Genomic DNA, 27825 nt, shown 5'->3' on the forward strand with positions numbered 1-27825 from the left:
GTGCAAAAAAAAAAAAAAAAAAAAAAAGGAATCCACTGTCGTGGCGAAAGTGCAAAGGCAAAGCACAAACTCAGCTTTGGTAGACCGGATGCGGAAGGGCAATGCCTTGGGAACGGCGTGAGTACTCAGGTCTTCTCAGAGCGCATGCGCAGCTGCAAGGATGGCTGGTAATCATTGGAGGGCTGGTGGCAGGGGGCGGAGAGCTTCTGTGTCTGGTTTTGGGCGGGAATTGGAACCGCCGCTGCTGCCAACAAGAACTTGAAAGCTGCGAATTTTCAGCATTGGAGGGGGCCATGGTGCGGCCTGTGAGGTGAGTAGTTCGCGACAGCCCCGGGGATGGGGAGAAAAGGCAGGAAGACGCTGTAGGCAACTTCGTCTACACCCGATTGAGGGGAAAGGGCCGAATAGGACGGAGGGTAGCGAAGGTGGGGTGGGATGGACGGTTTCTGGGAAGCTCTCCAGTCTCCACTGAGAGTCACCCAATCCGCAGACGTATTTTAGCATGCTAGCTTTTCCCTTCTCTTTGCCCCCCCTTCGCAGCAATTGCGGATTCTTTTACCGACACCATTCAAAGAAGCCCTGGTTGTGTAAGCGTTCGAACAGCGCTTTACATTTCACCGAGCTCCTACTTACATGTTATTTCATTTTTTCATCACTGTAGTTCTTTGATATAACAGTTTAGGTATCCCTGTTTTTATCGATTTAAACTCCTAGGCCAATTTAGGTGAGTCACACAGCTAGTGAGTGGCAGGATAACACTCAAACCTAAATCATCTGGCTCCAGATCCTCTGTGCTTTCCATTATACTCTTTGAAACTGTTCCCCTACCTAACCACAGTGGAGTGCTATGGAGGCCTAGAGTCAGCCATTCATTTAGAAAGTTACCTGTATACTGTACTAATTGTGGGAGGTTACATTCAAGTCAAGGGGTAAGGTTAGGGGGCCACAAATAAATACTGCGAAGTGATGGAGAGTGAGAAGGAGGAAAATCTTATTTTAAATAGTGTAGTTAGGATGTGCCTCTCTGCAGAGATAATACATGATTAGAGATATGAATGATGAGAAGGAGCTAGCCAGTGAAAATCTGGGACAGTCCAGGTAGAGGGGGACAAGAGCCAAGGCCCTGAGCTTGACTATGTTTGAGGAGCAGAAAGAAGGCCACTAAAGCTGTAGCATTAGCAAGCAGTGGGGAGAATTGTAGGGGATTAGGTCAGAGAAATAGGTAGGGGCCAGAGTAGGTAGGACCTTGTAGGCTTCAAAAGGAGTTTGAATTTTATTCTACGTACAATGGGAAGCCAATGGAGAGTTTTAAGTAGGGCAAGGAAATCTAATTTTGGTTTTATAAGGTTCACTGGCTTCTGGTGGAGAAAGAATGGAAGATGGGGTGACCAGAATGGGAACAGGGAAACTGCTATATCATTGGATAGTGGTTTGGAGTAGGGTGTTACCAGTGGACACGGAATGGGACAGATGAATTTGGGATATATTTTGGAGATACTGCTGACAGAATTTGCAGATGAAGTGGATGTAGAGGTAGGGGGAAAAAAGAATCAAGGATGATTTCACAGTATTTCTGGCCTGAGCTACTTGAATGGATGATCTTTGTACTAACCAAGGTGGGGAAGACTAGGAAAGGGAACAGGTTCAGGAGGTGTGGGGGATCAGGAGTTCCATTTTGAGCACATGAAGTCTGAAATGGATTTTAAACACCCAAGTAGCAAAGACATAATCCCCTTGCCTGGAATAGCAGTTGTCAAAGTACCAGCTACAGACCCCTATGGTTCCCTGAAACCTTCTAAGGTCAAAACTATTTTCATAGTAATCCTGAGACATTGCTCGCTTTATTCATTGTTCTGTCATCTGCACTGCAATGGTGGCATAACTGCTGGAAGCTCAGCACAAATCAAGGCAGTGGCACCGAACTGCACGAGTATCTTTGTATTCTTTACTGCTGCACACTCAGAGTACAAAAAAAAAAAAGAGAGAGAAAATGCCAGTTTCACTTAAGAGTGTGTTTGATGAAGCAGTAAGAATTCTCATATTCATTATAGCTCAACTGTTGAGCATACTTCTTTTTTTAAGAGGTTTTATTATATTTTACTATTATTCAGTCTTCAGAGTTTCTAAAGGGGTTTTTGTATTTTATTCAGCTTTCAAATTCTTTAGCTCCAAAGATTAGGAGAGTAGTAAGAGTTACGTATATACACATAAACTACTTCTACAGTGTTTGTCTTCAGGGAAAGCACTTATGAGATTGAGTTGGGAGCTGAACTGACTTCTTTTCCATAGAACACCATTTTACTTGAAAGAACAATTGGCCTACTAGGTTATTCACACTTGGGTATTTGGCAAAAGGTAGAAAAGAAAACCACAATGCCATTTCATTTAGTGCCTAGAGGAAGGGGGAAGAAAGTGAGTTTATTTTTTCCACTTTGAATATCACTTTCTTCTAATGGCTCTCTAAAGTAGTAAAAGATTTGTTTCAGGTGGCAGGTACAAAGTCACTCACCATTGTTTCGCTGTCCAGTGCATAAAGAACATTATTTAGTATTGTGGGGAGATTAAAAAAAGAGAGAAAATAGCTTTCAATGTCAAGTTTTTAATAAGAAGACAGAATGCGCACATAAAACAAAAGAAAACGTATAACAGGAACTTATAAGCACCTCACAGCAATTACACAGTATGTAAATTATGTTAATGATATTGATTATTTTTACTTTGAGGGTTCATCTGAATTCATTTTTTCCTTATCAGGTATATCAAGTATAGTTGTAATTACTTCAGCTAATGCTAAGTTCCAACTGTAAAATCCAACTCGTGTTTCAAGTTTAAGTATTCTTAAGAGAATCGAAACACATTTTCCTTTACTCAAGACTGTTAATGGTCTTAAGGATTGGAGGTGGGAAATTGGTATTTGTGTAATTAAAAAATTTCTCTCTTGGTCATAGGCATAAGAAACCAGTCAATTATTCACAGTTTGAGAATTCTGACAGCGATGGTAAGTGGAGATTCATATTTTTGCTTTAAAAATTTGGAAATCTATTTTCTCAGAATTTGTATGACATATAGAACTCTAACATTGAAGATATTGCTCAATTGTATATGAGCTAGGGCTGCAAAAATGACCTTCTAAGCATTTGGGATGATTATGCTGATAATTACACTGATAAGAATTATGTGGGTAAGTGAAAAGTGAACAGGGCCAGGTGAAATGGCTCTTTAGATCTAAACTATTCTAGGTTCTTGTTTCTCATAGTGGGATTTGTCTCCTCCTATCCCTTTCCTTAAGAAGAAACACATTGGCTTTTGAAACACAAATGTGTTACAGAATATAATGTGAAATGCCCATTAATTGTACAATAAAACAAGATTTTATATACCACATCTTCTTTATCCATTCATCGGTCAGTGGACATTCGGGCTCTTTCCATAATTTGGCTATTGTAGATAATGCTGGTATAAACATCAGGGTGCGTGTATCCCTTCAAATTAGTATTTTTGTATCCTTTGGGTAAATACCTACTAGTGCAATTGCTGGATCATATATTACTCAGCCATAAAGAAGAATGAAATCTTACATTTGCAATGACATGGATAGAGCTAAAGTGTATTATGCTAAGTGAAATACATCAGAGAAAGAAATACCATATGATCTCGCTCATGTGGAATTTTAAAAACAAAACAAATGAACATGGTGGGGGGAAGAGAGGCAAACCAAGAAATAGACTTTTTTTTAAAAAATTTTATTTATTTATTTGACAGAGACACAGCGAGAGAGGGAACACAAGCAGAGGGAGTGGGAGAGGGAGAAGCAGGCTTCCTGCAGAGCAGGGAGCCTGATGCGGGACTCGATCCCAGGACCCTGGGATCATGACCTGAGCTGAAGGCAGATGCTTAATGACTGAGCCACCCAGGCACCCCAAGAAATAGACTCTTAACTGTAGAGAACAAACTGATGGTTACCAGAGCGGGGCTGAGTGGGGGGGGGAGGGGGTAATAGGTGATGGGGATTAAGGAGGGCACCACTTGTGATGCACGCTGGGTGTTGATTATAAGTGTTGAATCACTAAATTCTAGTAAACATTACACTGTATGTTAACTAACAGGAATTTAAATAAAAACTTGGAAGAAAAAAAAAAGACCTCGAAGAAAGGCTAGGAGTAAGCTATACCCTATTGGGTTATGTATTTTTTTGTCTCTGCTATTAAGGGAATTTTGGTCAGAAAGTGTGAGAAACATTTAGTTAGATTACATTATACTTCGAAGTAGGTTCTGTATTTCTCAGACCACCAGAGCTTTCTGTGAGTCAAATGTTTTGTAATCCTGAGGTTTGAAGGAACCTGTTTTTTGCATTGGGCTCAACCATAAGTGTGTCTAAAACTTGGGAGAAAATTGTAGAGACTCTAACTTGTAGCTTTTTATTACTATTATCAGTAGGTCAGTAGATTTTTATAAATTGCCAGTTGTGTTCTAGACATTATGGAGTGGAGTTGGGGGACAAGCCACGAGTTATCATATTCCTACTCTGGGAATCTCTAAAGAGACAACATGTATTAATACTAACGCTGCAATTAAGACTACATGTGCCCAGAAGTTATTCACGCGTGTGTCACACATGAGTATAAAAGCTATAGCAGCAGTTTTATGTTGAGTGTCACCGGAACTGTATCAGTTTTTGCTAGACTGATAATTTCATAAATAAAGGCCACTACGACAAAGTTGAAAAGCATGAGTGAGAATAAAGATAAATAATATGCCAACCACATTTTTTACGTTGTGGCAGTTAAACAATTTTCTTAATGTTTAAAACTTGAACTCACACTGTAATGAATTTCAACTGCTCAGAAAATGTTTTTATTTCTTACTTATGAAAAGCAATGTCATAGATTCTTTTATTTTTGATTCACACATAAATAGATGACTTTGTTTCTGCAACTGCACCTTTAAATAAGAAACCCAGAACAACACCAAAGGAGTTAAAACTAGAAACAAGGAAACCTGAACTGAAGAATCTCCAGAAAGAAGATATCTCACAACAAGAGAAAACCCCTAAAAAAAGGTGAGAGGTAAGACATATAGTAAATATACATTAGATGTGTTAATCTAAGAGAGGGACAGATTTGAACTCTTGGTTTAAATTATTACTTGAGCAGAGTCCTAGGTATTATTTTATTTAGTGGGTGTAAGAGAACAGGGATGTACCATTAATCCCCTTCTGACTTTCTGCCTTAAAAAAGAAATTCACAAACATGTAAGGAAATACTCATTTAAGTATTAAGATAATCATAATTACAAAGTTTAGGAGTTACAGCTTACTTTGATAGGACTCTGTACCTGTCTCTAAAGTCCTCAAGTCTTATAAGACTACTTTGTTAAAAATTACATTTGTAAGGATAATCTTCTAAAAATTAAAACCATGTTATTTTTCTGTAGGTAAAAGATATTTTCTCTTTATATTGTTGAGACTTGTCCAGCACTGAGAAGGTCCTATAGTTTGTAGACTATAGGATTTCCATTAGTTAGTACCAAGAGAGAAGAGAGAATGAGAGAAGGAAGTCCCGAGAAGCCCCAAACCTGTAGTATGGAGAGGAGATGGGCAGAAGGGGAGTATTAACAAATGGAAGGCAGCTATGCTCACCACTATACCACCAACGCAGATGGGAGTATTAACAAATGGAACATGGGGTATGATATGGTTCACTGCTGCGAGTATGAGAAGAGTTCATTAACAGAGAAATTTACCCCATGTCCTGCTCTTTACTTTTTTCTCTTTTTTCGTTTTTGTTTTCGAGCTCCTTGTACTACATTTTAAATACAGTGAAAAAATAACCTACAAATGGGAGAGAATATTTCCCAATCATATAATTGATGAGGGATTTGTATTCAGAATATATAAAGAACTCTTACAACTCAACAATAAAAGACTAATAACCCAATTTACAAAATGGGCAAAGGATTTGAGTAGACATTTCTCCAAAGAAGATCTACAAATGGCTAATAAGCACATAAAAGATGCTTGACATTCTTAGCCATCAGGGAAGTGCAAATCAATACTGTGGTGAGACGGTACTTCACACCCACACCCGTTGGGATGGCCATAATCAAAAAGACAGACAATAGCCAGTGAGAGGATGTGGAGCAATTGGAACTCTGACACATTGTTGCTGGGGATGTAAAATGGTGCAGCCACATTGGAAAGCAGAGTTAGCAGTTCCTCCAAATGTTAAACACAGAGTTATTTTATAACCCAGCCTAGGTATATACCCAGGAGAAATGAAAACATATAGCCATACAAAAACTTGGACATGAAGGTTCATAGCATTATTCATAATGGCCAAAAAATGGAAGCAATCCAAATGTCTACCAACTAGTGAATGGATAAATAAAATATGGTCTGTCCATACACTGGACTATCATTCAGCAATAAAAAGAAGTCCTGATATATGCTACAACATGGATGAACCTTGAAAACATGCTGAGCAAAAGAAGCCAAACATAAAAGTCCACATGTATGATTCCATTGATATGAAATGTCCGGAACAGGTGAGTCCATAGAAACAGAAAGTAGATTAGTGGTTGCCAGGTGCTGGGGAGGGGTAAGCAGGGAGTGACTGCTAATGGATATAGGGTTTCTTTTTGGGGTGATGAAAATATTCTGAAATTAGATAGTAGTGATGGTTTCTCAACTCTGAATATACTATAGACTGCTGAATTGTACACTTTAAAAGGGTGAGTTTTATGCTATGTAAATTATATCTCAATAAAACTTGTTTTTAGAAAATAATAAATCCCTCAAGGTGCATCTCAGTATTTTGTCCTTATATAACCTTTTTTTAAAAAATCTTTGATTTCTTTTCTTACCATAGCACTTTTGACCACCTTGAATAGGAGATAATAATAATAATAATAATCTGCATATATAATTATTAGTATGTCTTATTTCCCTACCCTCCTCATTAATTGCAGGTTCCTTGAGGGTAGTTTTAGTATTCTATCTAGTGTGTGCCTCATACACAGTAAGTACTTGGTGACATATTTGTTAAAGTTGAGATTGGGAGGAACAGATGTTAAAAACCAGTTTAATATAAGAGCTATAATACTTGTCTAGGGAGGTGTGAGTGAGGTCAAAGAAGATTTCTAAGTGGGTTTTTGAGCCACATCTTTATTCTAGGTTGAGCAGCTGCTTGGAGTTGGTAGTAAGGACTGACATTACACAGAAAGGAAACAGTACTTAACAATGGTGCTTGCTGCTCTTTTCAGTTTCTTGTGCTAGATGTAACATGACATTACTACATATTAGCAGTGTTGTCAGTAAAGTCAATTATGATCATGATTACTGTTTAAAAACATTTTTGTGAGTTGGCAGCTCTTAAATAGTAATTTAGGAAAATCACAGATTTTGCTGTTTGGTTGAGATTGGTATTTTTAAAAACTGATTTTTGTTTGTGTGTCCACCTTAGGATGGCTTTAGATGACAAGCTCTACCAGCGAGACTTGGAAGTCGCACTAGCTTTATCAGTGAAGGAACTTTCAACAGTCACCATTGATGTGCAAGAGACTCAAGATAAAAGTAACTTTATTTTCCATATATTTATCTTTATAACCTTGTGTTCTTGTCATCATTTCTCTGGATGAGCCTTCACAGAGGGAAGAGTAAAATTTTAATACTATGGACAACAAATGGAGCAGTTTGCAGAGGGCACAATTAGATTCGGTTGTTTATTCTGCTGCATAAATCTACGCCCCCCTCCACCCCACCCCACACACATATCTCTGCTTAACACTTAATGTAAACTTGTGGTCATGGACTATGAGCTTGGATGTTCAAGCTACATTTTTGTTTACAGTGGAAATTTAATTTCTTGATCAAATGAATTGGTCTATACAATCCTAACAATCCACCTGTTTTCTCTCAAAATTCAAATCCATTAAACATGACCTGGTGGTGGTAGTTTTTATTACTTACAGGTTAAAGATACTGGTTTGGTTAGCAAGCTCAGTGGACATAAGAGATGTGTGACTTGTGGATTTCTCTGGGTTTTTCTCCTTCGATTTTTCTGGCAACTGTGCAGCAGATGGCAATATTGATATTCTGGAGAGGCAGAAATCATTATTCCTGGAAAAGATATTCAAACTGTTAAAATACTTTTTGGATGAAATTGTTTTGGCTTAACTTGTGTTGGAGGATATTTTTAACTTATTAGCTTATTTAGGGGTATAGATGTTTAAATCAGTATTGCCTCCTATTTGGAAATGAATGAGACACTGTTGATTAGGGAGCCATTTAGTAATCAGGAAATCAAAGAAATGTAAAAAGAGAATTATCTTATATCCAAAAATTGAGAAAATGAAATTCATCTCTCTCCAGTAAGAGAGGGTAGAATACATAGCAGGATTTCCTTGGAAGTACCACTTCTCATAGATGAATGCCCTTTATAGCAATGGGATTTAATAGTACCAATTATCATGACTTAAAGTCCTCTTGAAATACTTTAAATCATTTTAAGATTATTATAATGATTGAAGAGGCTTTGTTAGTAAGAGCATGTATCAGCTTACATGGAAATGATAGTTAATATTTATTGACTGTTTCCTATGTGCTGGGCACTACAATAAGCAATTCCTATATGTGATCGACATTTAATCCCCCACAATAAACCCAATTATTCCACACACTATTTTTTATCTCCATATTATAGATGAAGACATTAAGTCTTAGAGAGGATAAGCAACTTTCCTGTGGCCATATAGCCAATGTAAATGATAGAGCCTGAATTTCAACTGAAGTCTAAGTCTGTGTGATTTCAGAGCCCAAACTCCTAACCATATGCTAACCTTTCCAAGGTAAATCATTGTCCTCTGAGTTTGGATCATTCATCTGTATCTGGTTGCTTTTACATTGGAGCACCAATTTTCCTATTTCTGCCCCTTGGCTGATTAAGTTGCCTCTATCTTTTTCCTTCTTCCTTGTCTTTAGGCACCGAAAAATGTGGCAGCAGCGAAACCGGAACAATGAATAAGGCTCCCCATATCTCCAATTGCAGTGTAGCCAGTGATTATTTAGGTAAGTTTTGATATTAATAATAATATTTACTTTTTCTGTCAACATTGCAATTTTTCTGACTTTGATTTAAATACCTGACACGGTAGCTAGAACCAAGATATTTAAATTTGTCAAGGTTCCTTTTACCACTTCTCCTTTGTTTCTTTGTGTTTTAGTTTTCTTCCCTTTTACTGCAGACCCATTTTTCTTTTCTTCCCTGGGGAAGGGTCATGATGACCCCCGGCTCCTAGCCAGTAGCTGTTGACCACTGAAGAAAGGGGCTGCATCTTCCCAGCTCGTTTTTATTGTTTCTTGGGGAAGGACTCCTCAGTTGAGTCTCGCACTTATCCTTAAACTGGACTCTTTTGTCAGGAAGCTGAGGTACTGGGATTGACCCAGGTTGGACTCTGTGGTCTCTCAGAAGCAGTGAAGGGATGAAGCGGGGCAAATAAAAACAACAGATGTGATAGAAGTCTATTCTGCAGTTCTTGCAATATTACCTGTCACAAAAGTTTTCCGTTGATTTTTACGCCTCTCCTGAAGATTTGGATAAGATTACCGAGGAAGATGATTTTCACGGTGCTCAAGGGAAAAGAAAAGCAGCATCAAAAGCTGTGGTACAACAGAGGAAGATTCTTTTGGACGGTAGTGATGGTGATAGTGCTAATGACTCTGAACCAGACTCTGCAACTGGTGAGTTATAGCCTACCTCAAAATTAAGCCTACGGAAATTCAATACAAAGTTCTTAGAGACCATTAATGTATACAAAGCACTGTGCTAAGTGTTTGGTATATGCAAACTTGAGGAACATACAGGACAGTTAAATTCAGCTCTGCCATTTGGGGAGAAAGCTTTATGTGGAGGTGACCTTTAAGCTGTGGCTTGAAAAATGAGTAGCATTTAGGCAAAATAACAGGGTAAAATAGCTTTCCTGGCTGACAGAAAGGCATAAACAGTGGAATAGACAAGGACACATACAAGAAGTCAGTGAGCCTGCAGGAGAGAATGTTGTAGAAGAGGCTAAAGAGGCAGGCTGGCACAAGATCGTGGAGGGTCTCAGACCCACTCTGAGAAGTGTAGACTTTTTCTGTAGATAGTGGAAATTCATGACATATTTTGGGATTGAAGTGATATGAAACCTGTATCTTATTGTGACATGTTTTCAAACTCATTCAGAAATTAGGGCAGATGGGAAGCATAGTGACCTTGACAGAGCATCATAATATATTAATTAAAATTTAAAGTGAATAAATCCATAAATTTGTGCCAAATCAGATGATATAGTTTGACAGATTTTAACATGCTCTTGACAAATGGTTTTGTTCATCAACATTCTGTAAATATTTGAGTATCTGTGCATTATATTCTGGACACTTAGGAATACAGCAGTGAACAACAACAACAACAAAAAATACCAGAGCTCCCTTAAGGAGCTTGAATTCAAGCAAGGGGACACAGACAGTAATGAAATGTAGAATGTGTCCAGTGTCATCATAGAAGAGCCGTGAAGAAGAGAAAGGCAGGGTAGAGGCCAGAAATCTGCCTTTTGAACCAGTCCCTGCCGTTTACATGACCCAGGTCATGCCAAAGCAGGTGGTCTAGGGGTCCTACTTGGAGAAACACGGACATAAGCGGAGCGCCAGAACAGGAGCCAGTGAAAGAAAACACCCTGAAGAAATAGTATAGGAGAGCACAGGCTGAATGCTTTCCAACTGAAGTTTACTGAATACAAAAAAGCCCCAAATGATAAAAATAACCCCTTGTCAGTTTAAGTGTCTTTCAGGGATGATGATCGTAGCACTTCTAGAATGTCCTTATCATTATCTGATGCACGCTTGTCAGAAAAATCCATAAACAATTTTAAAGTTATAGATAGCAAGTCTACTCAGCATGTCAATGAAATCAATTTATCTTTAGTAATGGTTCAAATGTTTGCTTTCTATGTGGAAGTGAAATCACTTGCTTTGTTGGCTGGGTTTATATGGGTTATGTTTCAGGTATGATAGAGATTTAAAAAGAATAATACTGTGTTATTTGCATTCTAACTTCAGATAGTCTTGAATCCTTTTATAAAAATAAGTTTTTATTGAAATTGTAATTTGGATAGTGACTTAAAAGTCACCTGTATGCCTTTAAAAGTAGTTAAAATCTCTAAAGATAATATACAAATGGCCGAAAAACATATGAAAAGATGCCCAGTATCAGTATCATTAGGGAAATACAAATCAGAGTCACAATGAGCTGTCATCTCACACCCATTAGGATGTCAAAAAACAGAAAATAACAAGTGTTCGTGAAGATGTGGAGAAATTAGAACCCTTGTGCGCTGGTAGTGGCATTTCCGCTGTGGAAAACAGGACCACAGGTCCTCAAAAAATTAAAAATAGAAGTATCATATTATCTAGCAATCCCACTTCTGGGTATATATCCCAGAAGAATTGAAAGCAGGGTCTCAGATATTTGCACACCCATATTTATAGCAGCATTCTTCACAATAGCTAAGAGATGGAAGCAACCCAAATGCCAATCAACGGATTAATGGATAAACACCATGTGGTCTCATGTACAATGGGATATTCAGCCTTGAAAAGGAAGGAAATCCTGTCACATGCTACAGTTTGGATGGACCTTAAGGACTTTATGCTAAGTGAAATAAGCCAGGCACAGAAGACAAATACTGTGTGATTCCACTTAGAAGAGGTATCTAAAATAGTCAAATTCATAGAAACAAAGTAGAATGGTGGTTAGCAGAGACTGGGGAGAGGCAGGAATGGGAGTTGTTGAATGGGTACAGTTTCAATTTTGCAAGATGAAAAGGTTCCAGAGTTCTGTTGCACAACAATGTGAATATGTTCAACACTACTGAACTCCACACGTAAAAAGGATTAAGATAGTAAATTTTATGTTAGTGTTTTTTTTTTTTTTTACCACAATTAGAAATTTTTTTAAAAGAAGGAAATAGTCATTTTTTAAAAGTAACTGGTTTCAGGCTCCTTGCTCAGCAGGGAGCCTGCTTCTCCCTCTCTCTCCCTCTGCTTGTGCTCTCTCTGTTAAATAAATAAAATCTTTAAAAAATAAAAAATAAAAAAAAATAAAAGTAACTGGTTTGGTTCCAGGTTGTTTTTCTCATTCAATTTTGCATAAACAAATATTTTTGAGATGGAATATGAGCCACAGTTCTGAAAGAGGAATAGATTTAATTTCAAGTTCTGTACAGTTGAATGGTGATTTAGGATATAGAAAACACTGAAAATAGGAAAGAAAACATTTATTGAAATATGTGCTTCTGAAATTATGCTGGATGTGAGGACTGCAAAAAATATTTCTAACTGAAAATTATTCTCACTTCCTTTGGATGGATTCAAGACCTGTTAGCTGTTTGGGGGGAAATGTGCTTGTCAAATGGTGATTTTACTGTGAATTCTGATGATGAGGGTCATTATCATTATAACTAAGACAGTAGTCACTACAGGAAGCTGTTGTGGTAACAGTGACTTGTCAATAAATGGAATGTCTGAATCCTTGGATCTGAGACTGGTTAGGACACTGGGAGAAAATAATGCAAATTGTTTGTATAGTAATATATATACATTCTTAGGTTCTAAGAAGTATCCCCTATCTGCATCATTTGTGGACTAAAATGACTGCTACTTCTCCAGCTCTTTGAGAGCTGGTTTGGTTTTTTTCCCGTTACATTATTATGGTTTCCACCAAACTACAAGTATGGCTCTTCTCCCTATAAAATGCCATGTGGTCCACCCTGGGAAGCAGTCCTTCTGTTAGAGGGAGCTGGCTCATTAGCTGTGGTGAGAACTGCCCACTGGCCTGTGCCGTGGATACACAAACTAAGCTTTAGACAGAATTTTCTCCTTGTTTCTCTAACTTTTTCTGTCCCCTGCCAGAGCATGCAAAAGCCTTATACTGTCTTCTGGCTGTGTAAGCCTCCTTAAGCTATTCCAGCCAAGCCTGCTTTACCTTTAAGTTGAAAGATAAACCTGTTCCTCTTCATGTTTAGTGTACTTTAAGGAGCAATACAATCAGTGTATTTTCTTTCACTCTAAGCCAGCGATGACTGACAACTCTCCAGTTCCCTCAGAGTGATTGTCTATTGCACTTGAATGTGTAACTGGTATCATTTCAGACAACCTGAAGTTATTTTGGAGCAGGATCCTTTTCTTTAGGTGACATGTCAGAACTCTACCCCTGTACTGATTCACCCTAGATGAGAAGAAGGATCATTGTGACCTTCGGTAGAGAAAGAAAAATGAAAATTGGAGAGAACATAAGACTTTTTTTTTTCTCTCTTTTTTTTTATTAAGTTATGTTAATCACCATACATTACATCATTAGTTTTTGATATAGTGTTCCATGATTCATTGTTTGCTTTTAACACCCAGTGCTCCATTCAGTACATGCCCTCTTTAATACCCATCACTGGGCTAACCCATCCCCCCACCCTCCTACCCTATAGAACCCTCAGCTTGTTTCTCAGGTCCATAGTCTCTCATGGTTCATCTCCCCCTCCGATTTCCCCTCCTTCATTTTTTCCTCCCTGCTATCTTCTTTTTTTTTTTTTTTAACATATAATGTATTATTTGTTTCAGAGGTACAGATCTGTGATTCAACAGTCTTAAATAATTCACAGCACTCACCATAGCACATACCCTCCCCAATGTCTTATCACCCAGCCACCCCATCCCTCCCACCCCCCACCACTCCAGCAACCCTCAGTTTGTTTCCTGAGATTAAGAATTCCTCATATCAGTGAGGTCATATGATACATGTCTTTCTCTGATTGACTTATATCGCTCAGCATAATACCCTCCAGTTCCATCCATGTCGTTGCAAATGGCAAGATCTCATTCCTTTTGATGGCTGCATAATATTCCATTGTGTATCTGTATGTATATACCACATCTTCTTTATCCATTCATCTGTCGATGGACATCTTGGTTCTTTCCACAGTTTGGCTATTGTGGACATTGCTGCTATAAACATCAGGGTGCATGTACACCGTCAGATCACTACATTTGTATCTTTGGGGTAAATACCCAGTAGTGCAATTGCTGGATCGTAGGGTAGTTCTATTTTCTGCTTTTTGAGGAACCTCCATACTGTTTTCCAGAGTGGCTGCACCAGCTTGCCTTCCCACCAACAGTGTAGGAGGGTTCCCCTTTCTCCACATCCCCGCCAACATCTGTCGTTTCCTGACTTGTTAATTTTAGCCATTCTGACTGGTGTGAGGTGATATCTCATTGAGGTTTTGATTTGGATTTCCCTGATGCTGAGCGATGTTGAGCACTTTTTCATGTGTCTGTTGGCCGTTTGGATGTCTTCTTTGGAAAAATGTCTGTTCATGTCTTCTGCCTATTTCTTGATTGGATCATTTGTTTTTGGGTGTTGAGTTTAAGAAATTCTTTATAGATTTTGGATACTAGCCCTTTATCTGATATGTCATTTGCAAATATCTTCTCCCAGTCTGTCGGTTGTCTTTTGGTTTTGTTGACTGTTTCTTTTGCTGTGCAAAAGCTTTTTATCTTGATGAGGTCCCAATAGTTCATTTTTGCCCTTGCTTCCCTTGCCTTTGGCGATGTTTCTAGGAAGAAGTTGCTGCGGCTGAGGTCGAAGAGGTTGCTGCCTGTGTTCTCCTTTAGGATTTTGATGGATTCCTGTCTCACATTTAGGTCTTTCAACCATTTGGAGTCTATTTGTGTGTGTGGTGTAAGGCAATGGTCCAGTGTCATTCTTCTGCATGTGGCTGTCCAATTTTCCCAACACCATTTGTTGAAGAGACTGTCTTTTTGCCATTGGACATTCTTTCCTGCTTTGTTCGAAGATTAGTTGACCATAGAGTTGACGGTCCATTTCTGGGCTCTTTGTTCTGTTCCATTGATCTCTGTGTCTGTTTTTGTGCCAGTACCATACTGTCTTGATGATGACAGCTTTGTAATAGAGTTTGAAGTCCGGAATTGTGATGCCACCAGCTTTGCTTTTCTTTTTCAACATTCCTCTGGCTATTCGGGGTCTTTTCTGGTTCCATACAAATTTTAGGATTATTTGTTCCATTTCTTTGAAAAAAGTGGATGGTATTTTGATGGGGATTGCATTGAATGTGTAGATAGCTCTAGGTAGCATTGACATCTTCACAATATTGGTTCTTCCAATCCATGAGCATGGAACGTTTTTCCATTTCTTTGTGTCTTCCTCAATTTCTTTCATGAGTATTTTATAGTTTTCTGAGTACAGATCCTTTGCCTCTTTGGTTAGATTTATTCCTAGGTATCTTATGGTTTTGGGTGCCATTGTAAATGGGATCAACTCCTTAACTTCTCTTTCTTCTGTCTTGTTGTTGGTGTATAGGAATGCCACTGATTTCTGTGCATTGATTTTATATCCTGCCACTTGACTGAATTCCTGTATGAGTTCTAGCAGTTTTGGGGTGGAGTCTTTTGGGTTTTCCACATAAAGTATCATATGATCTGCAAAGAGTGAGAGTTTGACTTCTTCTTTGCCGATTTGGATGCCTTTTATTTCTTTTTGTTGTCTGATTGTGGCTAGGACTTTTAATACTATGTTGAATAGCAGTGGTGATAGTGGACATCCCTGCTGTGTTCCTGACCTTAGGGGGAAAGCTCTCAGTTTTTCCCCATTGAGAATGATATTTACTGTGGGTTTTTCATAGATGGCTTTTATGATATTGAGGTATGTATCCTCTATCCCTATACTCTGAAGAGTTTTGATCAAGAAAGAATGCTGTACTTTGTCAAATGCTTTTTCTGCATCTATTGAGAAGATCATATGAGTCTTGTTCTTTGTTTTGTTAATGTATTGTATCACGTTGATTGATTTGCGGATGTTGAACCAACCTTGCAGCCCAGGGATAAATCCCACTTGGTCGTGGTGAATAATCCTTTTAATGTACTGTTGGATCCTATTGGCTAGTATTTTGGTGAGAATTTTTGCATCCATGTATATCAAGGATATTGGTCGGTAATTCTCCTTTTTGATGGGGTCTTTGTCTGGTTTGGGGATCAAGGTAATGGTGGCCTCATAAAACGAGTTTGGAAGTTTTCCTTCCATTTCTATTTTTTGGAACAGTTTCAGAAGAATAGGTATTAATTCTTTTTTAAATGTTTGGTAGAATTCCCCTGGGAAGCCATCTGGCCCTGGGCTTTTGTTTGTTGGGAGATTTTTGATGACTGCTTCAATTTCCTTAGTGGTTATAGGTCTGTTCAGGTCTTCTGTTTCTTCCTGGTTCAGTTTTGGTAGTTGATACATCTCTAGGAATGCATCCATTTCTTCCAGGTTATCGAATTTGCTGGCATAGAGTTGCTCATAATATGTTCTTATAATTGTTTGTATTTCTTTGGTGTTGGTTGTGATCTCTCCTCTTTCATTCATGGTTTTGTTGATTTGGGTCATTTCTCTTTTCTTTTTGATAAGTCTGGCCAGGGGTTTATCAATCTTGTTAATTCTTTCAAAGAACCAGCTCTTAGTTTCGTTGATCTGTTCTACTGTTCTTTCAGTTTCTATTTCATTGATTTCTGCTCTGATCTTTATTATTTCTCTTCTCCTGCTGGGTTTAGGCTTTCTTTGCTGTTCTTTCTCCAGCTCCTTTAGGTGTAGGGTTAGGTTGTGTACTTGAGACCTTTCTTGTTTCTTGAGAAAGGCTTGTATTGCTATATACTTTCCTCTTAGGACTGCCTTTGCTGCATCCCAAAGATTTTGAACACTTGTGTTTTCATTTTCATTGGCTTCCATGAATTTTTTTAATTCTTCTTTAATTTCCTGGTTGACCCATTCATTCTTTAGTAGGATGCTCTTCAGCCTCCATGTATTTGAGTTCTTTCCGACTTTCCTCTCATGATTGAGTTCTAGTTTCAAAGCATTGTGGTCTGAAGATATGCAGGGAATGATCCCAATCTTTTGGTACCAGTTGAGACCTGATTTGTGACCTAGGATGTGATCTATTCTGGAGAATGTTCCATGGGCACTAGAGAAGAATGTGTATTCCGTGGCTTTGGGATGGAATGTTCTGAATATATCAGTGAAGTCCATTTGGTCCAGTGTGTCATTTAAAGTCTTTATTTCCTTGTTGATCTTTTGCTTAGATGATCTGTCCATTTCAGTGAATGGGGTGTTAAAGTCCCCCACTATTATTGTATTGTTGTCAATGTGTTTCTTTGATTTTGTTATTAATTGGCTTATATAATTGGCTGCTCCCATGTTAGGGGCATAAATATTTACAATTGTTAGATCTTCTTGTTGGATAGACCCTTTAAGTAGGATATAGTGCCTTCCTCATCTCTTATTACAGTCTTTGGTTTAAAATCTAATTTGCCTGATATAAGGATTGCCACCCCAGCTTTCTTTTGGTGTCCATTAGCATGGTAAATGGTTTTCCACCCCCTCACTTTCAATCTGGGGGTGTCTTTGGGTCTAAAATGAGTCTCTTGCAGACAGCATATTGATGGGTCTTGTTTTTTTATCCAATCTGATATCCTGTGTCTTTTGATTGGGGCATTTAGCCCATTTACGTTCAGGATAACTTTTGAAAGATATGAATTTAGTGCCATTGTATTGCCTGTAAGGTGACTGTTACTGTTGTCTGTGTTCCTTTCTGGTCTGTGTTACTTTTAGGCTCTCTCTTTGCTTAGAGGACCCCTTTCAATATTTCTTGTAGGGCTGGTTTCGTGTTTGCAAATTCCTTTAGTTTTTGTTTGTCCTGGAAGCTTTTTATCTCTCCTTCTATTTTCAATGACAGCCTAGCTGGATATAGTATTCTTGGCTGCATGGTGCATATTTTTCTAATTTAGTGCTCTGAATATATCATGCCAGTCCTTCTGGCCTGCCAGGTCTCTGTGGTTAGGTCTGTTGCCAATCTAATATTTCTACCATTGTAGGTTACAGATCTCTTCTCCCGAGCTGCTTTCAGGATTTTCTCTTTGTCTCTGAGACTCGTAAGTTCTACTATTAGATGTTGAGGTGTTGACCTATTTTTATTGATTTTGAGAGGGGTTCTCTGTGCTTCCTGGATTTTGATGCCTGTTTCCTTCCCCAAATTAGGAAGTTCTCTGCTATAATTTGCTCCAATATACCTTCTGCCCCTCTCTTTCTTTCTTCTTCTTCTGGGATCCCAATTATTCTAATATTGTTTTGTCTTATGGTATCATTTTGTCTTATGGTATCAAGTATCTCTCGAATTCTGCCCTTGTGATCCAGTAGTTGTTTATCTCTCTTTTTCTCAGCTTCTTTATTTTCCATCATTTGTTCTTCTATATCACTGATTCTCTCTTCTGCCTCATTTATCCTAGCAGTTAGAGCCTCCATTTTTGATTGAACCTCATTAATAGCCTTTTTGATTTCAACTTGGTTAGATTATAGTTCTATTATTTCTCCAGAAAGCGTTTCTCTAATATCTTCCATACTTTTTTCAAGCCCAGCTAGTACCTTTAAAATCATCATTCTGAACTCTAGTTCTGACATCTTACTAATGTCCGTATTGATTAGGTCCCTGGCAGTCGATCCTGCCTCTTGTTCTTTTTTTTGAGGTAATTTTTTCCGTCTTGTCATTTTGTCCAGAGGAGAATAGATGAATGAGAGAACAAAATGCTAACAGGGTAGCAATGACCCCAGAAAAATATACACTAAACAAATCAGAAGAGACCTTCCAGAAAGTGGTCGCTGTTCTGTTCAGAGAATTGCTGCTATTCTTTTCTTCGATCTTCTGTTGTGTTCGTAGGTGTTCAGAATGGTTTGATCCCTGTCTAGCTGAATTCCTGGGACCAGACGAAATTTAGGTCTCCTACTCCTCTGCCATCTTGCTCCTCCCCCTGACTGAGAACATAAGACTTAAGAATTCTTAAGGACATCTGAAGATTCACAGAATCCATAACCCCACTGTTTGGGCCTTCCAGATTTGCCAATATGGTGTGTTAATGACTTGGGATTCTGGGAGCTCTGTCTTCCCACCACCAAATTATTTAAACTACTTTCTTTGTTGACTGATGATGATCAGTTGGACCCCATCTTTAGAAAAGTTTGATAAATGGAGTTTAGTCAGCTTCTACCATTTATCCTCAAGCCAAGAAAAGAATACATGCACTACCAAAACTGTTGGATACATAGGAAGTTTTGTCCTCCAAGAGTCTGTATTTTGAAATTTTGGAGAAACTCCCCTACTTGCCCTCCCCAAACCTAGATCCTTTTGGAACTTCAGAAATAATTATTTGATTTTACAAAGTACTATTTATAGCAGCCTTCATGTGGTCTGCTGGCATCATATGACTAATGTTTATATAACCCAGTAATCATTATGTGACTCTGTGGGTTGATTACTCCCATCTGTTTTTAAGTTTTTATTTGTGTGGAAAGAATGAATAAGGAAATCGCAATTTGAAGATCATAATGATGTCATTAATTTAGGCAAAGACCATCAGTGGAAGGCTGATGAGGACCTTCACAATGAGAGTTTGGGCCAACTGAGCCAACTGAGAGTAGGACATATGTTATGTGCTTTCTGATCTGATATAAAGTACAGAGCATTGCTTATGAATTATATTCTTACAAAAAAAATAATAAGGTGAGCCTGATCCTAATTGAGCCTTGGGAAAATTCCAACTCACAGAATAAGCTAAATGACACCATGAGGAAGAAAACAGACAAATCTAGAATATTGGAAGTTCTATAGGACAACTGATCTGGTTACTTCAACAAGTCAAAAGCATTGGGGGGAAAAAGGAAGGGATATTGCTCTATTTAAAAATGATTAATAATGACTGGATAGAAGGTGATGCCAAGAAACTGTTGTTGATACTGTAAGATATGATAATGACATTGCTGTGTTAAAAAAAAAAAAAAAGCCCAGGTTTTTTAGAGACGTACTCTGAAGTATCTAGGAGTGTAATGAGCTGATGCCTTGGATTTATTTTAAAATACTCCAAGGAGGAAGGGGAAGAGAAGACAAGAGAGAGATGAAACAAATGTAGAAAAATATTGATGAATATTGAGTCTGAGTGGTAGTTTATTATTGTCTATCGTTGTGTATGCTTGGAAATGTTTATGTATTTTTTTATATAAAATTTATTATTTCCTACAGATAGGTAAATATTATATACACTGAGCATAACAGTGGTTATCTCTGAGTGGCGAGATTAAGAGTGGATTTTCTTTTGCGTTGATATTTCTTTGGTGTGCTCTATATTTCCTTCAAGAAGCATGTACTGTTTTATAATATAAAAAAATGTAAAGTTTTTATGAATATAGTACTACTCCTTACTTACACTTAGTATTCAGAATTTATTAGTTATAAGACATGGCTTTCTGACTCCCCTCCCCTGGCCTTTCCCAAAACAGAAGAATCATTGCTTAACTATCAGATATTCTTTTTTAAAATTAAATTTAATTTATTAAATTCAATTAATTAACATATACTGTGTTATTAGTTTCAGAGGTAGAGGTCAGTGATTCATCAGTCTTATATAACACCCTGTGCTCATTACATCATGTGCCCTCCTTAATGCCCATCACTCAGATACCCCATCCTCCCACCCACCTCCCCTCCAGCAACCCTCAGTTTATTTCCTAGTTAAGAGTCTCTCATGGTTTTTTTCTGTCTCTGATTTCGTCTGTTTTATTTTTTCCTCCCTTCCTCTATGAGCTTCTGTTTTTTGTTTCTTAAATTCCACATATGAGTAACACCATATGATAATTGTCATTCTCTGATTGACTTATTTTGCTTAGCTTAATACCCTCTAGTTCCATCCACATCGTTGCAAATGGCAAGATTTCATTTTTTTTTTTTTTTGGTGGCTGAGTAATATTCCACATCTTCTTTATCCATCCATCTGTCAGTGGATATCTGGGCTCTTTCCATAGTTTGGCCATTGTGGACATTGCTGCCATAAACATTGGGATGCAGGTACCCCTTCAGGTCACTATGTTTGTATCCTTTGGATAAATACCTAATAGTGCAATAGCTGGGGAACCTCCATACTGTTTTCCAGAGTGACTGTACCAGCTTGCATTCCCACCAGCAGTGTAAGAGGGTTCCCTTTTCTCTGCATCCTTGCCAACATTTGTTGTTTCCTGACTTGTTAATTTTAGCCATTCTGATTGGTGTGAGGTGGTATCTCATTGTGGTTTTGATTTGTATTTCCCTGATGATGAATGATGGTGAGCATTTTTTCATGTGTCTGTTGGCTATTTGTGTGTCTTTTTTGGAGAAGTGTCTGTTCATGCCTTCTGCCCATTTCTTGACTGGATTATTTGTTTTTTGGGTATTTACTAAGTTCTTTATAGATCTTGGATACTAGCCTTTTATCTGATAAGATATTTGCAAATATCTTCTCCCATTCTGTGGGTTGCCTCTTTGTTTTCTTGACTGTTTCCTTTGCTGTGCAGAAGCTTTTTATCTTGATGAAGTCCCAATAGTTCATTTTTGCTTCTGTTTCCCTTGCCTTTGGAGACGTGTCTAGCAAGAAGTTGCTGTGGCCGAGGTCACAGAGGTTGCTGCCTGTGTTCTCCTCTAGGATTTTGATGGATTCCTGTCTCACATTTAGGTCTTCCATCCATTTTGAGTCTATTGTTGTGTATGGTGTAAGAAAATGGTCCAGTTTCATTCTTCTGCATGTTGCTCTCTAGTTTTCCCAACACCATTTGTTGAAGAGACTGTCTTGTTTCCATTGGATATTCTTTCCTCCTTTGTCGAAGATTAGTTGACCATAGAGTTGAGGGTCCATTTCTGGGGTCTCTGTTCTGTTCCATTGATCTATGTGTCTGTTTTTGTGCCAGTACCATACTGTCTTGATGATGACAGCTTTGTAATAGAGCTTGAAGTCCGGAATTGTGATGCCGCCAGCTTTGGTTTTCTTTTTCAATATTCCTTTGGCTATTCGGGGTCTTTTCTGGTTCCATACAAATTTTAGGATTATTTGTTCCAGCTGTGTGAAATATGTTGATTTCCAGAGCAGCCGTAGCTACTTAACATATCACCTCACTAGCTTGTATCGTCTCATATAATACAGAGAAGAGCTTGTGGGAAATGAAAGGTGTGTCCCAAATGAAATCATACATAGGGTTATCAGTTAATATGTTGTGGTATGGTTAGTCTCTTCTCGATTCCCAATGGGTTTCTATTCTAGAATGTTGAAGTTTATGTGATTAAAGGAAAGTATACTGTTATTATTACCATCAAGGTCCTTGTTTTGAAGGAGTTGCTAATATTATGCCCTACTATTCTTTTAAAAAGTTCCTAAGTTAAATTGGAAAAATTGGAAGTAAAGATTACTGATGGGAAATTATAATGATAATAGTAAGAGCAAACAGTTCTGTTTTGCTTGCTCTTGGCCACATGTTATTCTAAATGCTTTACCTATATTAACTCCTTTAATCTGCACAACAACCCTCCCATGTAGGCTTTATGACGATCCTCATTTTATACATAGGAAACTTAAGCACAGTGAGGTGAGCGGCCTGTCTGAGGTCACACAAAGTGTAAGCAGAGGGGCCAGGATTCAAACCCAGGCAACCGTGCTCTCAGTCCTGCGGTGGGGCATAGCATAGCACGAGGTGCCCAAGAATTGAGTGCAAAGGCTGTAAAGTCGAGGCAATAGAAACCTCACTTTGTTTTAAAATCGAAGTAAATTGACATACAATGTTATATTAGTTTCAGGTATACATGAAAGCCTCACTTTTTAGAGCAAAGATCAAGTATGTAATCCTCTGTTTTAGGTGAAGAGTCTGAGGATGACTCTGATTTTAATGAGAGTGAAGACGATGATGAAGACTTCACTATGGGAAAAAATAAAGTGAAAGAAATTAAGAAGAAAGAAGTGAAGGTAAAATCCCCAGTTGAAAAGAAGGAGAAGAAACCTAAATCCAAATGTGATACTTTGGGTAAGCCTAGTCCAAAACACTTAATTTTATAACGGGAATGTATTTGGTTTATTTAATGTGTTTTTCTTCTCTCTGCCTTTGTTCTCCTTAACATTTTGCCAGTGTTCACTTCTAGCTAAGATACACAGAAGGAAGGGGGTGGTGGGGAAGGGAGAAAAGCAGCTGAGAGTTCTGAGCCCCACTGCCTGTGGACCTCTTACTAGAATTTCCCTCCTGCAGCACTGACGGCCCCCCTCCGAGACAGCTAGGGTCACCTGCATTTTACAGTGAGAAAACTGAGGCTCAGGTTAAAGAATTTGTTGGAATTCTTCCAACTAATTATGTGAGCTGCTGGAATTTGCACCCAGGTTTGTCCATTTAGAGCCCAAGCCCTAGCCACTGGACCACATTTTTTCCAGACAACGAACAGGGAAGTTTGCATGATTCTCATTTCTTGCTTTCAATCTTGACTTAGTCTTTGATTTGAGATCCCTCTTGCCACATGTTTTGGGCTTCTTTGGTTTTCCTTCCTTCCTTTTTTTTTTTTTTTTTTAAAGATTTCATTTATTTATTTGAGAGAGCGAGAGCACAAGCTGGGGGAGCAGCAGAGGGAAAGGGAGAAGTAGGCTCCCCACTGAGCAGGGAGCCCGACGCAGGGCTTAACCCCAGACCCTGAGATCACGACCTGAGCTTTTTACTAGTCTAGTGACTGAACTCTATTAGAGTCTAAGTTCCTTGGGAACAAGATCCATGAGCTATACTCTTTGTAACCCTAGAGCCTAATATATTGTCTCATTGACATGTACTGATGAGACACTGTTATGTCACGGCTACAGGTATAGACTTTGGACCTGGTTCCTAATCCTGGCTCAGGTACTTATCAGCTATCAGACTACAGGCAGATTGCTTAGCCTGTTTCCTTATCTGATAGTGGGGATAGCAATATCTGTATCAGAGTTGCTCTGAGAGTTAAAGGTAGTGTGTGTGGAATGCTTACCACACCGCCTTGCCTACAAATGCTCATAAAAATGGCTATTCTTAGGCTCTCAGTGAATGTTTGTGTATAATAAGAATTTTCCAAATTTATGATACTGCCTTTTTAATTTTTATAAGAGTATGTAAGTTTATAATTTTTACACCTATGTGCTAGACTTAATCTTCCTCTTTGAAAAACCTTTTCTATGTATATATTTTTAAAATTTTATTTAAATTCAATTAATTAACATAGAGTATATTACCAGTTTTGGAGGTAGAGTTCAGTGATTCATCAGTTGTATATAACACCCAGTGCTCATTACTTTCTCTCTCTCTCTCTCTCTATATATATATATATTTTTTTTTTTTTTTTTAAAGTGACTTCAGGAGACTCTGTTCCAGCTGCTGTGAGATCAGAATCTCAGCCTTCACCAAAAAAGGTTTCTCTTTCTTCAGAGGCCACTAGGAAATCATTACAAATACGCAGCCCTTCAGCTGAAAGCAGAAAACCTAAGTGGATCCCACCAGGTATGGCATATTTATTGATCAAGGGCAGGGGCTTGGAAAATTATCACTGGCAGATGTTTTTCACTAGTTGTAAGTGTTAACACCATATTATTACATAGTCTTCAAAACCAAGGTTTTTAATTGCTGCATTTATTCATCATATGTCATTCCCTTATACTTACATGCTTATACTGAGCATCTAGATTGTTTATTATTTTCTCAATGTCATCAATAAGGTTGCAATAAGCACAAACGTCCTTATTTTAGAAATCTGTGGGCACATCCTTGATTATTTTCTTAGGACAAATTCCTAGTGGTGGAATTACAGTGTCAAAGAGTGTTAACATTTAACATTCCTGATATTTATTTTTGGCAACAAATCGGTTTGCTCAAGACCCGCTGGTCACAGTCTGACTGAAACCTCGGGACCTGTACACAGGGCTTCCAGCATTTAACAAATGCCCTCGCAGACTTGACTTCTCTTCCTTTGTTTTTGCTCCACAGCCAAGCCTCACTGATCCTTTAAGAATTCTTTGACCTTCACTCATCTTGACATTACCAAATACCTAGTCCAGGCCCTGTTCATTTCATGCCCAAAAGCACCTGTGGCTTCCTAACTAGTCCTGTAACCACTTCCTCTCACCCAACCACATGAACCCTCTAGTCCAGGGAGATTGATACCGTTTTTCTTCCTTAAACACAATGTGTGTCGTCTTCTGTCAGAGCCTCTCTCTGTCCACTTTCCTCCCTCTGGTATGTCTCTCCTCATTTGTCCCTTCTCCTTCTCTAAGTCATTTCAAATCTACTCAGGTTTGGTTTACTTCTTTTCACTGACATTTCTTGATTGGTCCACAGTGGTCACCCCCTGATAACTAGGTATTAATAGACAGATTTCAGTCTGAGTCAGTATTTTTGTATTGCTCCCTGATGTTTATAGCAACACTATCCACAATAGCCAAATTACAGAAAGAGCCCAGATACCCATCAACTGATGAATGGATAAAGAAGATGTGGTATATATATATATACAATGGAATATTACTCAACCATCCAAAAGAATGAAATCTTGCCATTTGGATGGAACTAGAGGGTATTATGCTAAACAAAATAAGTCAGTCAGGGAAAGACAAATACCATATGATCTCACTCATATGTGGAATTTAAGAAACAAAACAGAAGAACATCAGGGAAGCAAAAAAAAAAGAGAGGAAGGCAAACCATAAGAGACTCTTAACTATAGAGAACAAACTGAGGGTTGCTGGAAGAGAGATGGGTAGGGGGATGGAGTAATGGGTGTTGGGCATCAAGGAGGGCATTTGTTGTGAGGAGCACTGGGTGTTATATGTAAGTGATGAATCCACTCAATTCTACTCCTGAAACTAATATTACATTATGTGTTACTAGAATTTAAATAAAACTTGAAATATAAATAAAAAGCGTTATTAAAAAAAGATGGCAGTCTGAAACTGCATGATTACTTAATGTCTCTTAATTACTTTATCTTGTAAAATATCAGGCACATATTGATTCAACAGTTCCACACACTACTAAGTGCTCACCATGATAAGCATAGTCACCATCTGTCCCCATACAACGTTATTACAGTATTATTGACTATATTCCCTATGCTGGACTTTTCATCTCCGTGACTTATTTATTTCATAACTGGAAGTTTGTACGTCTTAACCCCTTTATCCCCCTTATCTATTTCACCCATCCACTCCCACCCCCCATCAGAGAAGGACAAATACCATATGATGTCACTTAAATAAACTAGTATAAATAAATAAAAAGAATATTTGTCATGTTTACAATAATTTAATATTTGAAAAAATAGATTCAGGAGTATTTGTAAAAATTGCAGCATTTTCAAAAAATGCATTGGATTTTTCTGCTACTTTAGAAATTATAACTGCATGCAGTTCTTCATGCCTTTAAAACCAATGTTACTTGCTCCCAACTTAACCTGTTTCAGCTTTTGTGCTTAAAGTTTTGGTGCCATTAACTTGCCTTCTGAACATGTTTGAAAATAGGCAGTACTGTATTCTTTCTGCCCTTTAATACTGTTCATTCTTTTGATCTTGTTTATGGCTTGATAGAACTTATATACCACAGTAATCCGTACCTGCTTTTCTTTTTGCATCTTCTGTCTTAGAAGTTGATCTTTGTTAAGAGATTTCAAACATCGCCAGCAGCAGGTGCTATGCTTTCTTTCAGCGGTATCTGGAAGCAGCGGCTGCAGCAGGAGGAAGAGCCCCCCGGCAGGGGTGTCTGTTAAGTCTCCAAGTCAGAGTCTCCGCCTTGGCTTGTCCAGATTAGCACGAGTTAAACCTTTGCATCCAAGTGCCGCTAGCAGCTGAGTGTGGTGGTAAACAAATGTTTGATTAAGAGAATCAGAATTTTACAAGTGTGTTTATATTTGAAGTGTGTTTCTATTTAAGGAGGGCATCATAATATAAAGGAATCCTTTAAGGTTATGTGAATTGCCTCTACCTATTTTGTGATGATGTTCTCTGAAGCTATTCAAGACTTCAAGAAGAGAATTGTTTATAAGAATTATTTTGTGATGTCATTTCCTTCTGAAGAACGTGTTCTCTTTTTCCTGTGTGTAGTAAATCATTGTCATTAAGTGGTTGTCTGTTTGACAAGGAGGAAGTCCATGTTGCATACTGTTCTAAGAAGATGATGTTGCTTTCCAGCTTTGTCTCATTTATGGCACCTTAACTTTCACTGTTGTGACTTTATCTGGCAAAAGGAAACATGCCCATTTTTTCCAGGAGACATTTCTGAAATCTTAACTTAGGTTGCGTTGTCAGTTTTACTGCAAAGATGTTTCATATTTTAGCCAAATATTTTTATAGTAAGAATTCAGAATTATTTTACACATTAAAATGGTTACTATAATATGGCATATGTCTCCTACTCAGAAATAGATGTTTATTATATAGCAAAGAGAATTTCATGAGATTTTATGAAGCTCTCATTGCCAAAACCTTTAATAAAAGTAGAAGAGTCTTGATATGCTCTTTTCCTTCATACCATTACATCCATCTATTTCTGATTGTCTACATTTCACGATTAAATGAATGTTTTGCAAAAAAAAAAATATGTTAGTCTTTTTGTTGTAAGTATAAGGGTGGGGGAGAGCTGTTTCTTAGAATAATCACTTTGTGAAGCCAGTGATTAGGGGGTGGCTGTCAAGTACTTAGTCATCCCTATTATGATATTAGATAATACAGCTTTTCAGGAAGCTTAATGTGAATTTGTTATGAATAAAAATAGTTGTAGATATTTCACATTTTATGGTGAGAATTTCAACCAGCTCCTGATCACTTTTTAATAAAAACTCTTCAAATCATGTTAACCATTAGTGGCGCCTGGGTGCCTCAGTTGGTTAAGTGTCTGACTCTTGGTTTCGGCTCAG

General features: G+C 38.0%; 1 protein-coding gene across 2 annotated transcripts; it reads left to right on the top strand.

Annotated features, from left to right (window-relative positions):
* The first annotated feature begins 153 nt into the window (after window positions 1-153).
* On the top strand, window positions 154-27825 carry RAD51AP1 (RAD51 associated protein 1). Of its 2 annotated transcripts, none has more exons than XM_032390906.1 (9): window positions 154-310; window positions 2949-2998; window positions 4918-5059; window positions 7461-7570; window positions 8978-9064; window positions 9587-9736; window positions 22776-22940; window positions 24273-24422; window positions 26619-27825. In XM_032390906.1, exons 1-9 carry the CDS (start codon window positions 294-296, stop codon window positions 26759-26761), a joined length of 1014 nt encoding a protein of 337 aa, XP_032246797.1. In that variant the 5' UTR covers window positions 154-293; the 3' UTR covers window positions 26762-27825. The 2 variants fall into 2 exon arrangements, with proteins under 2 accessions (XP_032246797.1, XP_032246798.1); XM_032390907.1 differs by having other exon boundaries at window positions 26557-26704.

Source organism: Phoca vitulina, unplaced genomic scaffold (genome assembly GCF_004348235.1).
Source record: "Phoca vitulina isolate PV1807 unplaced genomic scaffold, GSC_HSeal_1.0 scaffold59, whole genome shotgun sequence".
In the NCBI taxonomy this organism is placed as follows: Eukaryota; Metazoa; Chordata; class Mammalia; order Carnivora; family Phocidae; genus Phoca; species Phoca vitulina.